We start from the raw sequence: 12212 nt of genomic DNA, 5'->3' as shown, positions 1-12212 counted from the left end.
ACTCATGCAACACATCGGATTTACCCAATCCAAATCCGTCCGAGTGCGGTAGATTAGCCGCTGCGGTGCGGATTGCATTGTCATGACATTTTAAGAATAACTAATATATCGTGATATATACCGTTACCGTCAGCGCTTAGGAATTACCGTGATAAACATTTAGACCATACCGCCCAGCCCTATGGACCCACTATAACTCATTTTCAAGCGGATGTATTTATTATGGAAAAATGTTGATGCATGCAGAAATGAAGGGACTGACAACTCGCTCACCCTCGTTTATAGTTTTGAGGATGGAGAACAAGTGTGTATAGAGGAGAACATGATTGTACTCCTATGCACAAAGCGAAGTCCATACAGAAAGGTTTTGTTGAGTTTGGTGTTAAATACAACTTGAATAGCCTGCACAGACCCCAGACCAAAACACCATTAAATACATTTTGGATTACAAATTGGATGTAAAACATTTATGGAAGAGTTGGACTGTAATGAAAATATTTCCATAACAAACATTTGAATGACAAAATAAGTATCTACTTGGACTTGTGTATATATGTCACATTTGATGTAACAGTCCTGTCAGGCAGGCAACAGTGGGAAAGATTGGAAAATAATTTTGTATAGCTAAAGTAACAAAAGTTTAAGAAAAACAAAATAAATGCACCAATGACTGCTGTTGTAAGGCCAGATTCCAAAATTCCCAAGATGTTGCAATCCTTAAGCTTTGAGTCATATCCAGCTATATATTAATTACAGCCTGCCACAATCAACTCAGACACTTGAGAGACAGAGAAAGGAAAGACAAGATGATAGAAGATTAAATCAACTGGAATTTAGGTGGTTCATATAAAAGTTAAGTTAGCTCACATCATTATCTTTGAAAACCAAAAACCCTGCCAGAAATCTTGGTGTTGTCATTAATTCAGATCTAAATTTCAACAGCCACATCAAGTCAGTAACAAAATAATATTTATTAGTGCTTAAGAAAATCGTGTTCATGCCATTATTACCAGCAAGTTAGAATTGAACCTACTGAAAATAAAGGGAACTGCACTATCTATAATTCCAGAAATCCTTGTGACAAATCTTACTGACTGCATCACAGACATTGTGCATCTTCTGAGTGAATAAATGCAACTGATATGAACTGCAACTTCGGACGCAGTCTCTTTATTGAATCAGTACGGACATTTACATGGCAAGTTTGGCTACAAGCTGTTTTATAACAGCGCCACAAGAGGGCAGTATGATTCTTTGAGAATCTACTGTTGCAAATAACAAGGCCTGCCATTTTTCTATGATACAAATGGCTTTCCACTGACAGAAGTTACTGTAACCAAGTTACCCTTCAAAAAACAGATTTATTTTTTCAGTTTATTTTTCTCTTTGTCATGGTATTTATTTTGATTAACCATTCATGATATTATAAGTGAACACAAGTAAATGCCTCTCATATTCAGTGCTGATCTCAAGTTTGAGTAGTCTATTGTAAAAAAACAGACAAACATGTAACATCAAACATGACGGGAATATAAAGACTGAAAAAACAAAAACGGTTTATTGTTATAATACATTTCTGATCAATCCCTAGACAAAACACAAGCTAGGGGGGTTGAGATGTGGAGGGAAAGTGATGGAGAGCGTATAGTGGTCCATCAGTACAGTAGTGATCCTATCCCTTTGACAAGACAACAGAGGGGGGTGGATATGGGTAACACAGTTGGTATACAGCTTAACACTCATGCAATAATGATCACATCCTCTAGACAACACAGGACCAGGTGGAGTAAGGGGAGAGGAGGATGGAGAAGAGAACAGCGTGATGATGGAGGAGGGAGATGGAGAGGGTCACGATGGAGGAGGGGGAAGACACGTTGAAGGCATACAGGTTGTCCATTTATCCCATAGTGATCAGTTCCCTACAGGTGGCTACAATTTGGGGGAAGGAGGAGGAAGATGGGAGGACAAAGGAAGGCAACATGGGCATCCTGTCTGGAAGACCCTCTCTGGAGCACCGTGCTCACTTCATGTTGTTCACCAGCTCTTCTAACTTGGTCTGGTTGGACCCAGAAAACTCCTCCACCTGGGAGGCGGAGGAAGGAAGAAAAAGGACAAGACTTTTATTCTGAAACAGAAAAGTAGTCAAGAACAGCTGTGCACCCTTCAGTTGGTCCACTTGGACTCACCTTCTTCTTGTTCTTATAGAAGTGGAATGTTGGCATGCATTTGATGTCACAGAAGGCGGCTACGTCCTGAGAAGAGGGGAAACACGCACACGCTGGTTACAACCCAGGACCGTCCTCTGTGTGTGTGTGTGTGTGTGTGTGTGTGTGTGTGTGTGTGTGTGTGTGCGGTTTGGTTCCTCGCCTGTGCGTCGTCCACGTCAACCTTTAGAAAGACCACGGTAGTGTGCTCTTCAGACAGTTTCTGAGGAGGAGGCATAAGTACAAATGGTTGCACGTGGAACAAAACAGAGTGCACATCAAAATGTAGAGAAGAGGAAGGAGAGAGTATTATCATGGCTCCCTACCTTGAAGAAGGGGGCGATGGTTTGACATGGCCCACACCATGTAGCTGTGAAATCCACCACCACCAGCTTGTCTCCAGCCTCCTCAAGGGCTTTGTCAAAGTGATCCTGACACACACACACACATACACAATCCATGAATTGTACATTAGGAGCTTGTCAAAAGTTCTATGGCGAAAATTGTAGCTGGGTGTGGATGGTGCTGCATTGAGGAGGTGGCGTGACAGTGAACAACATTGCCATAATGTGATCAGAAATCTTGGGAACGAGGTTACATGCATTGTTGGACAAAAAAACGACCCACACGTACTGTTGAATGTCGTGCATCCTCGCATTACAGTTGATCAGTGATTAAAGCATGGAGATTGAGGTGCCAAATTACCAGGGATCTCGCGTTACCGGCACTACCCAATAGTGGGCTATGCACTGAAGCAGCGCAAGAGACTGACGTAACTGGAATCGTAAAGTATTTTTCTGTCTTGACATTAAACTGATCCGTTTAAATCCTTTGCACATGACTCAGCGCCAATCACACAATGAAAATACCAGTCGGATGCTTGACCAGCGAGGATGATAGGTTCGCAAGTGTGTCGGTTTATAGACTTGTTAACTAATTTAACTCATAGTTACACGCATTGAAGTGCCCAGACTAGATGATGTGTGAAAAAAAATAGGCACCATGTGACACTGTCAGCTGGATTCAACTCAGTTGATACCAAGGCGAGCTGAAAGAACGTGTAAAGACTCTAGCTCGTTTGGGGCAATATAGCTAGTTCTCTTTGCAGTTTTCTTGTTGGGGTTTGCTCGAACTCGTAGCTAGTTATGTAGCTAAAGAAACTCGACAGGCTAGTGTATAGTTCTAAAAGTAGCGAGCAAAACCCAGGGCCCATGCACGTAGCACTATGCTAATTCATGACGGGAGGACCACGCTAGCTAAGCTAGCAGCATTGATTCAGCTGTAGTGTAACCGCTGTGTAACCAACATGTCTGTCAAGACAAGCTGACTTTTTACAGTCAGGGGGTACCTTGAATCATTGGCAGTAATCTATGGCAGATAACGTTGGTTGAATTTTAATTATAGATTTGAAGTGATCAAAATGTACTTTGTTTTTCAATGGAAATACCGCAATATGGCGAATTGAATCTACGTTTGCGAATCTCGGCACCACCAACACACCCTTCGCATGGGAGAACATTTAGCCAAGGCCAGAAACCAAGAAACCAATACATTGTTCCAGTACAAAGTCAATAAATCTCAGCATGGTTGTTAACTTTTTGTTCGTAGGTGGATTTTTCACAAATGTACCTACATGCCTATATGTAGCTCATTAATGCTAAACCAGCTCGATAACCTCTATCGTTTTTATTGGCTAGTTTAGTCGGTGCCCAACCCAATTGATTAACTTTTGTACCTTTAGTTATCTATTTATAACGGACCTAGACAAGTGCATTAGCTTTTCTACGAGATTTAACATTTGAGCTCAGTACACACTTCTTACCTTACTCTCGATTATGATGATCATTTTTACAAATTAGTGGAAAATTAAGGCCAAGCAGACAGACAATCCCGCGCGCGTGTTTCACCTCCCACCGTTTTGGTCTCAAATGGAACAGAAGTGCGGCGTGCGCAGGGTCAGTGCAGCCCAGGACAGACCGTCGTGCAGAGGATTATGTAAATGTATCGTATTCCTTACCATTTGCTATATGTGTATGTTAGAGAGAGAGAGGGGGGGGGGGGGGGTCAATTACAGCCCAGCATTGTGATTTTATAGAACAGAGATAATTTGGGTATATAGGCATACTCTAAATCAGACAAGTGTAAATCCGATGGAAAGACAATCATATCAACAATATCATTCAAGAATAGAAAATAGTCATTGATATACTCTCGTTCTGTGTAATATGAGGCAGATGCAGGAAATCTGATGTATTTTAACCAAATACCCTATTGAAATGAGAGGGGACAACGTGCCATTGATATGCTGCTCTATGCTTCATTCACACAGACTGATGTCACCAACCAACAAGCCATTCAGTCCATCGCCTGACCCCAGGCTCCTTCCAACTGTATAAATACTGTCCTGGGGTTAGCTTGCTGTTGTGTTCATCTTATTACTATTAGAATCTAGTGAAAGGAGAACTGATCTCAGGTCTGTGTCAAAGTTTCTACCGTGTCCTCTTCCTCTCCTTCTGCTCCTGATAGGCCCATACGTCAATGGGTGAGGTTGCCATAGAGACGAAGCAGTCCAATGTTGAACCAAATTAGATTTTAATCAGAAGTGGGTAGGGTTTTCAAAGGCTTTTTTATCATGAAAGGCTGTAAATGAGCAACCTGCACAACACAGAGACATCAATCATACCTCCTCTTCTGCACAAATCCTATACAAACCCAGGCTTTCATGATGCATGGCAACGTATTCAAATAAATTCAGTAGTGTGTTCTCAATCTATGTAGATGACTGTGGACAAGGTAAAACACCTTAAAAATAAAATAAGGATTATTTTTCATCATATTTTATTTCTGTGCAATTGAGATGGGTAAAACCAGGGGACGTGTGTGAGACACCCGGAGATGAGAAGTCCAGGTGTCTATGTTAATGTGGCCACAGATCCCTGTCATCCACTGAAGCACTCACATCTGCCATGAATAAATAAATAAGAAACACTGTCTGCAGTCAGTAGAGGGTGGAGGGGTGGCTGGCAAGGAGGCTCCAGAGTAGCGGAGAAAAGACAGCTGAAAAAGAGATGAGACATAAGAGAAGGAACATTGGGATGGGAAAGAAGGAGGCTGAAACAGATGTAGCCTAGGCCTATGCAAGAACTATTTTTAAACCAGCTATTTCTGGCAGTTGCCTTGTGTTTTATTTAAAACACAGAATACATGGAACAGTGACTGTAGATTATTCTAGAGTGATGATGTGCCATCTCTGGCCCTTATAGCCATCCTCATTTCTAGACACTGATGTGACTCAACTACATCTACAGCAGTGTAGAAGCGCCAAACATCAAAATGTTGGATCAGAGGATGTAGTATGACGTTTCCTGCGCAAAGGTGCATAGACCATTAACTGATCTCTTCGTGCCCTCTTGTGGTGAAAGGGTGGTATTAGCCTGCTATCTATTCACAACAAATGTCACTGTATGTCTAGATCTTTACAACAATGCTATCTTCCACTTGTGCACATTCTATATTTTGAAGGCATTTAACAGAATGTGCATAATGTGGGCTTTCACAACCAATATATAATACAACCAAAGTCTTTCTTTCTTCCCTCTTCTCTCGCCACCTCCGCCCAACCGGGGACGTCCCCGGTTTCCATGCCTTGCCGTAAAGTAAGAGCAAATGCCTGAACTCTCCACCGATGTCTCATCTTGGGCGATGAGGATTGTTATGATGTGGCGTTGAAGTCAGTATGGTTGGCACACCCGTAGATTTACCGGTCAGGTAAAACAAAAAACGGTGATGTGCGGGTTTTCGGCCAACCAACTGAGATAACACGGTAAGGAGTTCCTTATTCACCATCTGTTAGTTACGTATATTATATTTGTCTACGACAGAGCCTGCCTGCTAACTACATTGCCTCGCTCGTATGCCCGCATGTTACAGCTTTATAAAACGTATCCTTAATTGAGGAGTGTGTGTGTTTGTGTGCGTGTTTACTAGTCTCGAATGAGTTGGGACAACTGTGAGGCTTGTTACGAATGTAGCTGTTTAACGGCTGTGTGGTAAAGGTGCTTGTCCTGCTCTCGTGACGTTGACCAGTTTCATGCACAATCTTTATCACTTGTAGAAAGCCTTGCAAATTTGACGAACGCTCACATTTACACAAGGGCCAAATAATTATTGCAAATGTATATTTCAGTATAGAGGTCCACTTAATAAATACATCTATTAGTATTGCTCAGTCATACTGGATCTAAACGATCAGTCTTAAAATATGCTTTTTGTTTGTGTTTGGGCAATAGTCCCCAGGTGGTCCTTTGCCCCTTTCCTCCACCCCTCTCATTCCTCCCCCTCCTCTACCCCTCCCCTCCCTCCCCATTTTCTACCCTATCTACTCTTCCTTATCATACTCCACCCCTGTTCCATCTTTTTCCCCCTCCCCAGGTGTGTTGTCCCTCCCCCTCACATCCCCTCCCCTCCTCCCCACCCCTCTTCCCCTGGGCAGTCCTACCAGCTGTTATGGAGGTGGGCAGCCTGCCAGTGGAGCTGTGGAGGGTGATCCTGGCCTACCTGCCCCTACCTGAGCTGGGCCGCTGCTGCCTGGTGTGTCGGGCCTGGAGGGAACTCATCCTCTCCCTGGACAACACCCGCTGGAGGCAGCTGTGCCTGGGCTGCCCCGAGTGCCGGCACCCCAACTGGCCCAGCCAGCCCCACCTGGAGCCCCCGTCGTGGAGGGAGGCCCTTCGGCAGCACGCCTTGGCCAGCCGCACCTGGACCCAGAACGGGCCGGAGCTTCAGCCCTCGGCCTGCCTGCATCTGTTCCGCCGGAGAAAGGACCGGCGGGTGTGGCACGTGGGGGCGGGGTGTGAGTTTGAGACGCTGCGGGGGGCGCTGGGGGTGGTGGGGCCTTATGACCGGGTGGTGCTCCACCCTGGAGTGTACGAGGAGCAGGCTGAGCTGGTGCTCAGGGTGCCCGTGGAGGTGATGGGCCTCGGCAGGCTGGGGGAGGTGGCGCTGCTAGTGTGTGTGGAGCAGCAGTGCCCCACAGCCAGGCTGTGTAACCTGGTCTTCATGCCCGCCTGGTTCTCCACTGTTGTCTACAAGGTGAGGGGATGAGGGGTTGGAAGGAGATTTACTCTGTTCTTTTAACTTTCAGTTCTCACAAGGTTCCGTCCTTTCTCCCTCGCCCCTTCCCTTTTTCTCTCCCTACTCTCTCTCTCCCTCTTTCTACTTCTCTAATTCACTCACTCCCCCTCTCACTATCCTTCTTCCTCCGTCCCTCTCTCCCTCCCTCGCTCCCTTCCTCTGTCACTCCCTCCCCTCAGACATCGTCAGGTCATGTGCAGCTGGACAACTGTAACTTCGAGGGGGCCCAGCTGCAGATCCGCGGTCCGGGTACCTGCCAGGCTCGCTTCTGCTCCTTCTCACAGGGCAGTTCCGCTCACTTCCTGGGCGTTGCCCTCAGCCTACTGGAAAGCTGCGATTTTGCAGGAAGTGACACAGCCTCCGTGACGGTGGAAGGAGCACCAGTGTCGGAGAAAAATTGGGCCTGTAAGCACCTGGCAGTGCAGGCCCGGACTATTACATCCTGGGCCTCGCCCGGGAATGCTAGCCCAGGGGGAGGCCCTCAGTTTGGGAAGGACAGTGGCCTGCAGTCCCTAGGGGCAAACGTCAGCCTGAAGGACTGGAACAAACAAGACGGTGAGAGGAGGACGGGGATCCAGGGTGGGGAGGAAGGGCTGTGTCAGGACACTGTGATCGAGGACAGCTGGACAGAGAGCGAGCCCAGCGGCGAAGAGGAGGAGGTCGAGTCCCACACCACTCCTTCCCTAACCACAGGCAACATCATCAGCAAACCAACCGTTTACAAACTGGCCCATGACCACCATGGCCTCAGCCACCTCCTCAAGGCCAACCCCGACGGTTCCCTGCCCCCAACCTCGGACCCCAGCCCCCCCTCAGTGACACCTGACCTCCGCACTCTGACCCAAGAGCTCCAGAGGGATCCTGAGGCCCAGGCACTGGCATCAGCAGTCCAGGGCTGCGTCCTGAAGCGCTGCCTCTTCCGCGAGGGCAAGGGCGGAGTGCATGTGTGTAACCACGGCAATGCCCGTCTGGAGGGCAACGTGTTCCGGGGGCTGAACTACGCGGTGCGCTGCATCCAGAACGCCACGGTAACGGTCTCCATGGCTCTCCAGCATCGACTTCTAATTCCATCATCACCCACCGACCTGACCTCCTTTTCTTCTCCCACTCCCCAACTCTAGGTAGTGATGCTGCGTAACGAGGTGAGCGGTTGCCGAGCGTCTGGCGTGTTCCTTCGTCTCTCTGCCCAGGGCCTCATCGCTGACAACAACATCCACTCCAACGGAGAGGCGGGGCTAGACATCCGCAAGGGAGCCAACCCCATTATCCTGGTAACACCACACACTCTCCCAGAGCACAGTTCTGCCAAACTTTTAAGCATCCACTTGCCCATGGTATATTGAACATCTCTGACTGCTCTAATTGTTACTATAGAATTCCCTGCGGAAACAGAGGCAGACAAGATGGAGGCAGAGAGAGATATGTTCATCATGTACTAGGATTTAAAAGCTGAATTGGACCATGTTTCCATATTGTACTTCACTAATGGTTTTCCGCATTCATCTGAAGTGATACCACGCCCAATGTTGATTGTCATCATGTATTGAATTCGAAATGCAGTCCAAAGTGGCTCATCGGGCAGAGCGTGTACCGCTTGGGCTAAGGCTTTAACGCAGGGCCCCGGGTTTGATTCTGGCCTGGGCCATTTCCTCCATGTCTTCCCCCCTCTCTCTCTCTCTCTCTCTCTCTCTCACTGTCTTTCCTGTCACACATTGTTTCTGTAAAAAAAACTGAAGCAGAAGAAGGCCAAAATAGGCAGTCCAAGTCAACTCTAGGCATGTTGTAGAAGCCTGGGATCTGCTTGTCCTTCCTTTCTGCTTGCTATTCTGACTTTTCTCTCCCTCTGGACAGTGTAACAGAATACACAGTGGCATGCGTTCCGGCATTGTTGTCCTGGGCAACGGGAAGGGTTCTATCCGCAGCAACCAGATCTATAACAACAAGGAGGCGGGCGTGTACGTTCTTTTCAATGGCAACCCTGTGGTCAGGTAGGTGAGGCAACAGGAATATTCCGGAAACTGCAAAATGGAGAATCTAGACCTTTCTTCTGTTCTTTTTTTAAATGTTCTTTGACTGTGTGCTTTGTCACTCAACCTTCCTATCTCTCGCTGCCTCTCTATTTCTCTCTCGTTCTCACTCCCTCTGTCTCCCTCTTACCCAGTGGGAATCACATCTTCCAGGGCCAGGCTGCAGGAATAGCAGTGAATGAGAGTGGCAGGGGCATGATATTAGGTATGTACATGCAATGGAGCCAGTCAAAACAGACACCCACAGAGCAACAAAGAAACTCTTCTAGAAAGAAACATTTCAAAGCTACACATCTATTCGCGTTTCCTTTTAATGCAATTCCTCCATCCATCGCTCCCTCCCATTCATCCGTCCCACCATCTCTCCCTCCCTGTTAGAGAACGTGATCCGGGAGAACCAGTGGGGGGGGGTGGACATTCGGAGAGGGGGAGACCCGGTGCTAAAGAACAACCACATCTGTCATGGCTACTCTGATGGGGTGGTGGTTGGAGAGCGGGGCCGCGGGCTCATAGAGGGCAACCACATCTACTGTGAGCTCACTTCCTTCTATGTCTGTGATGTCGTGGAGGTTTGTTGTTTATTTTCGGAGAACGTGGTTGACCCTGGGAGTGATTCTCTCATCTGCTGTGTCTAGGTAACAAAGGATGTGGCGTGTGGGTCATGTCCTCCAGCCTCCCTCAGCTGCTGGGGAACTACATTACCCATAACCGCATGTACGGCCTGGCGGTGTTCTGCCGGAAAGACCCCGAGGGCGCAGGCCAGAGGGAGACATACCAGGACGGGGGTGGGGGGGAAGGAGGAGTAGGAGGGGGTGAAGGTGGAGGTGGAGGAGGAGGACAAGAGAACTTTAACGAGGAAGGAGAGCTGCTGGCGTGGGAGAGTGATTTGGACAGCGAGGACGAGCGCTTCTCTTCCCGCCGCTCCATCAGCGTAGCTCTGGTAGAGAGCAACTGCATGAGCCGCAACGGAGGTAAAGGCTCAGTATGGAACACACGCTGTCTGGGCTCTGTCATTGTCGTGCGCCCTTACTTTATTGTCTGGTCATCTTCCTGTCTCCCTCCCTTTTCCCTCCTCCCTACTCTTTCTTCTTCCCAGCGGTCGGCCTCTATGTGAAGAGCAGCGAGCCGTTGAATGTCGTTGCAAACCTTGTCAACGGTAACCGTGGTGCCGGTGTTGCCTTGCTACAGAGCAGCCAGCTGACCCGGCTTGTCGCCAATTGTGTCCAAGGCAACAGCCGGGGGGGCATCACAGTAGACAGGGAGTGTAGGGTGGAGCTCCGTGGAAATGGTGTCTATGACAACGGCGGCCATGGTGTTAGTTTCCATGGTGATGGGCAAATTGTGGAGAACGACGTGGTGGGTAACCGTGGATACGGGATTCGGGTGATGGACTGTGCGGATGTGAAGGTGAACAGAGAGAACACACACACACACTTCAGGGTTGAGTTGAGTTTGTGGGGTTGAGTTGTCATGGTTGTGTGTGTGGTCTTCCTCAGGTGTTGCGTAACCGTGTTCAACCAGTTCAGGGGTGTGGCATCACTGTACAGGGGCTGGCCAAGGGCGTCGTCCATGACAACCTGCTGTACCAAGGTCATCCTGGTAACACAAAACCCCTGCTGCACTGCGATCCTGGCAGCGAGAGCTGTGTGCTGCCTAACAACAGTCTGCTGATGCATAGCAACAGGTAGCTATGCAACCTACTGTACCTACCTGTCCCTCCATTCACTCTCTAATTAGATGTCTGTCTCATTGTAAAATTGTAATCCTCAAAAAAACAGATTATTCTGTTCCATTGAAAGCGAGAAAGTCTGTCAGACTAAATTGTATGTACTGTCTGCATGAAACGCTGTAGCTGTTGTAAAAAAAAGAAATGTAGCTGTTCTGCATAATGCTAGCCTGTTGAAACGTCCCTTTTTTCTCCCGCCTGTTAGGACTTGTGCCTCCGCCCCTGCCTGGACCCTGGAGAACCCCCCCCCTCGACCGCTGGTCGATGCCCCCTCAGGCCCCCCCACCTCCTCCGCCCGACACCCCACCCACCTTGCCGTCTCCATGACCACCAGGATCACTGCCTCTGTGGAGAGTGGTTGCCATAATAATGGCAGCGTCTTCTGCTCCATCCTGTGAGGGATCCCTCTCGTCCCATAGTGTCCGACCTGAGCAATGACATCACTCCAGACTTGAGATGGTTATGTGGGATGTTACAACATGGCACCTTACAGACTTCTAGAATAGCCTGTGACTGTGCCCTAGAACACATCCTTGGCAAGCTAACAGACATGAAAAGAGATACCAAACCTTTTATCACCACTTTTCTATTAAACCAATGTCAACATTTAGTAATCAAACTGCCGTCAGGACAAAAAACACAAGCTATCTTTAGGATTATAGCACATTAATACATGGGCACTCCTTTATATTCAAATGCTGAAACACAGGTCAAGCTTTTATCCATATTTAATCAGTTTAAACAATACATGAATTCACCATGGTATATAGGTGAAGAGATCATACGAAAGACATAGCTTAGTTGACTGGGGTGTTGAGTTTACCGGAACTAGTTTGAAAGTCAATTGGAGATCATATCCATCTGCTACGCTGTCGATGCAGTGCCTTGATGGACGGAGGAGTATGAGCAGTGACCAGTCTACCAAATCATGAACTGATTTCCCTGAATAATGTGTAATAGTAGACCAGCCTAGTCTTACAACTCCGCTGAGCACAGTGACCAGGTTGGGTTACCAGGTGACATACCATGCTTCATCTAATCTGAAATGTGCAATATGTAATGTCTACAAATGTGCCTCTACAATTTGCTATACAATATAAATATGGATGTTTTCAGTCACTT

General features: G+C 47.5%; 2 protein-coding genes across 3 annotated transcripts; one reads left to right on the top strand and one right to left on the bottom strand.

The window, feature by feature from the left end:
• Positions 1–1532: 1532 nt before the first annotated feature.
• On the bottom strand, positions 1533–4163 carry LOC136956205 (thioredoxin-like). Its single transcript, XM_067250081.1, has 5 exons — positions 4027–4163; positions 2531–2635; positions 2368–2427; positions 2187–2252; positions 1533–2083 (listed from the first exon to the last, which is right to left on the bottom strand). Exons 1-5 carry the CDS (start codon positions 4048–4050, stop codon positions 2021–2023), a joined length of 318 nt encoding a protein of 105 aa, XP_067106182.1. The 5' UTR covers positions 4051–4163; the 3' UTR covers positions 1533–2020.
• Positions 4164–5904: 1741 nt separating this feature from the next.
• On the top strand, positions 5905–12209 carry fbxo10 (F-box protein 10). 2 transcript variants are annotated; one of them, XM_067249795.1, is made up of 11 exons: positions 5905–6027; positions 6636–7295; positions 7517–8365; positions 8459–8608; positions 9189–9325; positions 9499–9569; positions 9743–9895; positions 10000–10335; positions 10461–10771; positions 10861–11048; positions 11296–12209. In XM_067249795.1, exons 2-11 carry the CDS (start codon positions 6711–6713, stop codon positions 11486–11488), a joined length of 2973 nt encoding a protein of 990 aa, XP_067105896.1. In that variant the 5' UTR covers positions 5905–6027; positions 6636–6710; the 3' UTR covers positions 11489–12209. The 2 variants fall into 2 exon arrangements, with proteins under 2 accessions (XP_067105896.1, XP_067105897.1); XM_067249796.1 differs by having other exon boundaries at positions 5911–6027; positions 6494–7295.
• Positions 12210–12212: the final 3 nt, after the last annotated feature.

Source organism: Osmerus mordax, chromosome 14, assembly GCF_038355195.1.
Source record: "Osmerus mordax isolate fOsmMor3 chromosome 14, fOsmMor3.pri, whole genome shotgun sequence".
Taxonomy (NCBI): Eukaryota; Metazoa; Chordata; class Actinopteri; order Osmeriformes; family Osmeridae; genus Osmerus; species Osmerus mordax.
The sequence above is the reverse complement of the archived record's forward strand: the minus strand, read 5'-3'. Positions and strand labels throughout refer to the sequence as shown.

Excerpts from the sequence above, each read along its gene's own strand:
- fbxo10 (XM_067249795.1), top strand. The coding sequence starts at position 6,711 with ATGGAGGTGGGCAGCCTGCCAGTGGAGCTGTGGAGGGTGATCCTGGCC. Across the intron at positions 9,896-9,999 it reads AGAGGGCAACCACATCTACT|GTAACAAAGGATGTGGCGTG; the intron begins GTGAGCTCACTT and ends TGCTGTGTCTAG. Across the intron at positions 10,336-10,460 it reads CTGCATGAGCCGCAACGGAG|CGGTCGGCCTCTATGTGAAG; the intron begins GTAAAGGCTCAG and ends TCTTCTTCCCAG.
- LOC136956205 (XM_067250081.1), bottom strand. The coding sequence starts at position 4,050 with ATGATCATCATAATCGAGAGTAAG. Across the intron at positions 2,428-2,530 it reads CCATCGCCCCCTTCTTCAAG|AAACTGTCTGAAGAGCACAC; the intron begins GTAGGGAGCCAT and ends CCTCCTCCTCAG. Across the intron at positions 2,253-2,367 it reads TTGACGTGGACGACGCACAG|GACGTAGCCGCCTTCTGTGA; the intron begins GCGAGGAACCAA and ends CCCTCTTCTCAG.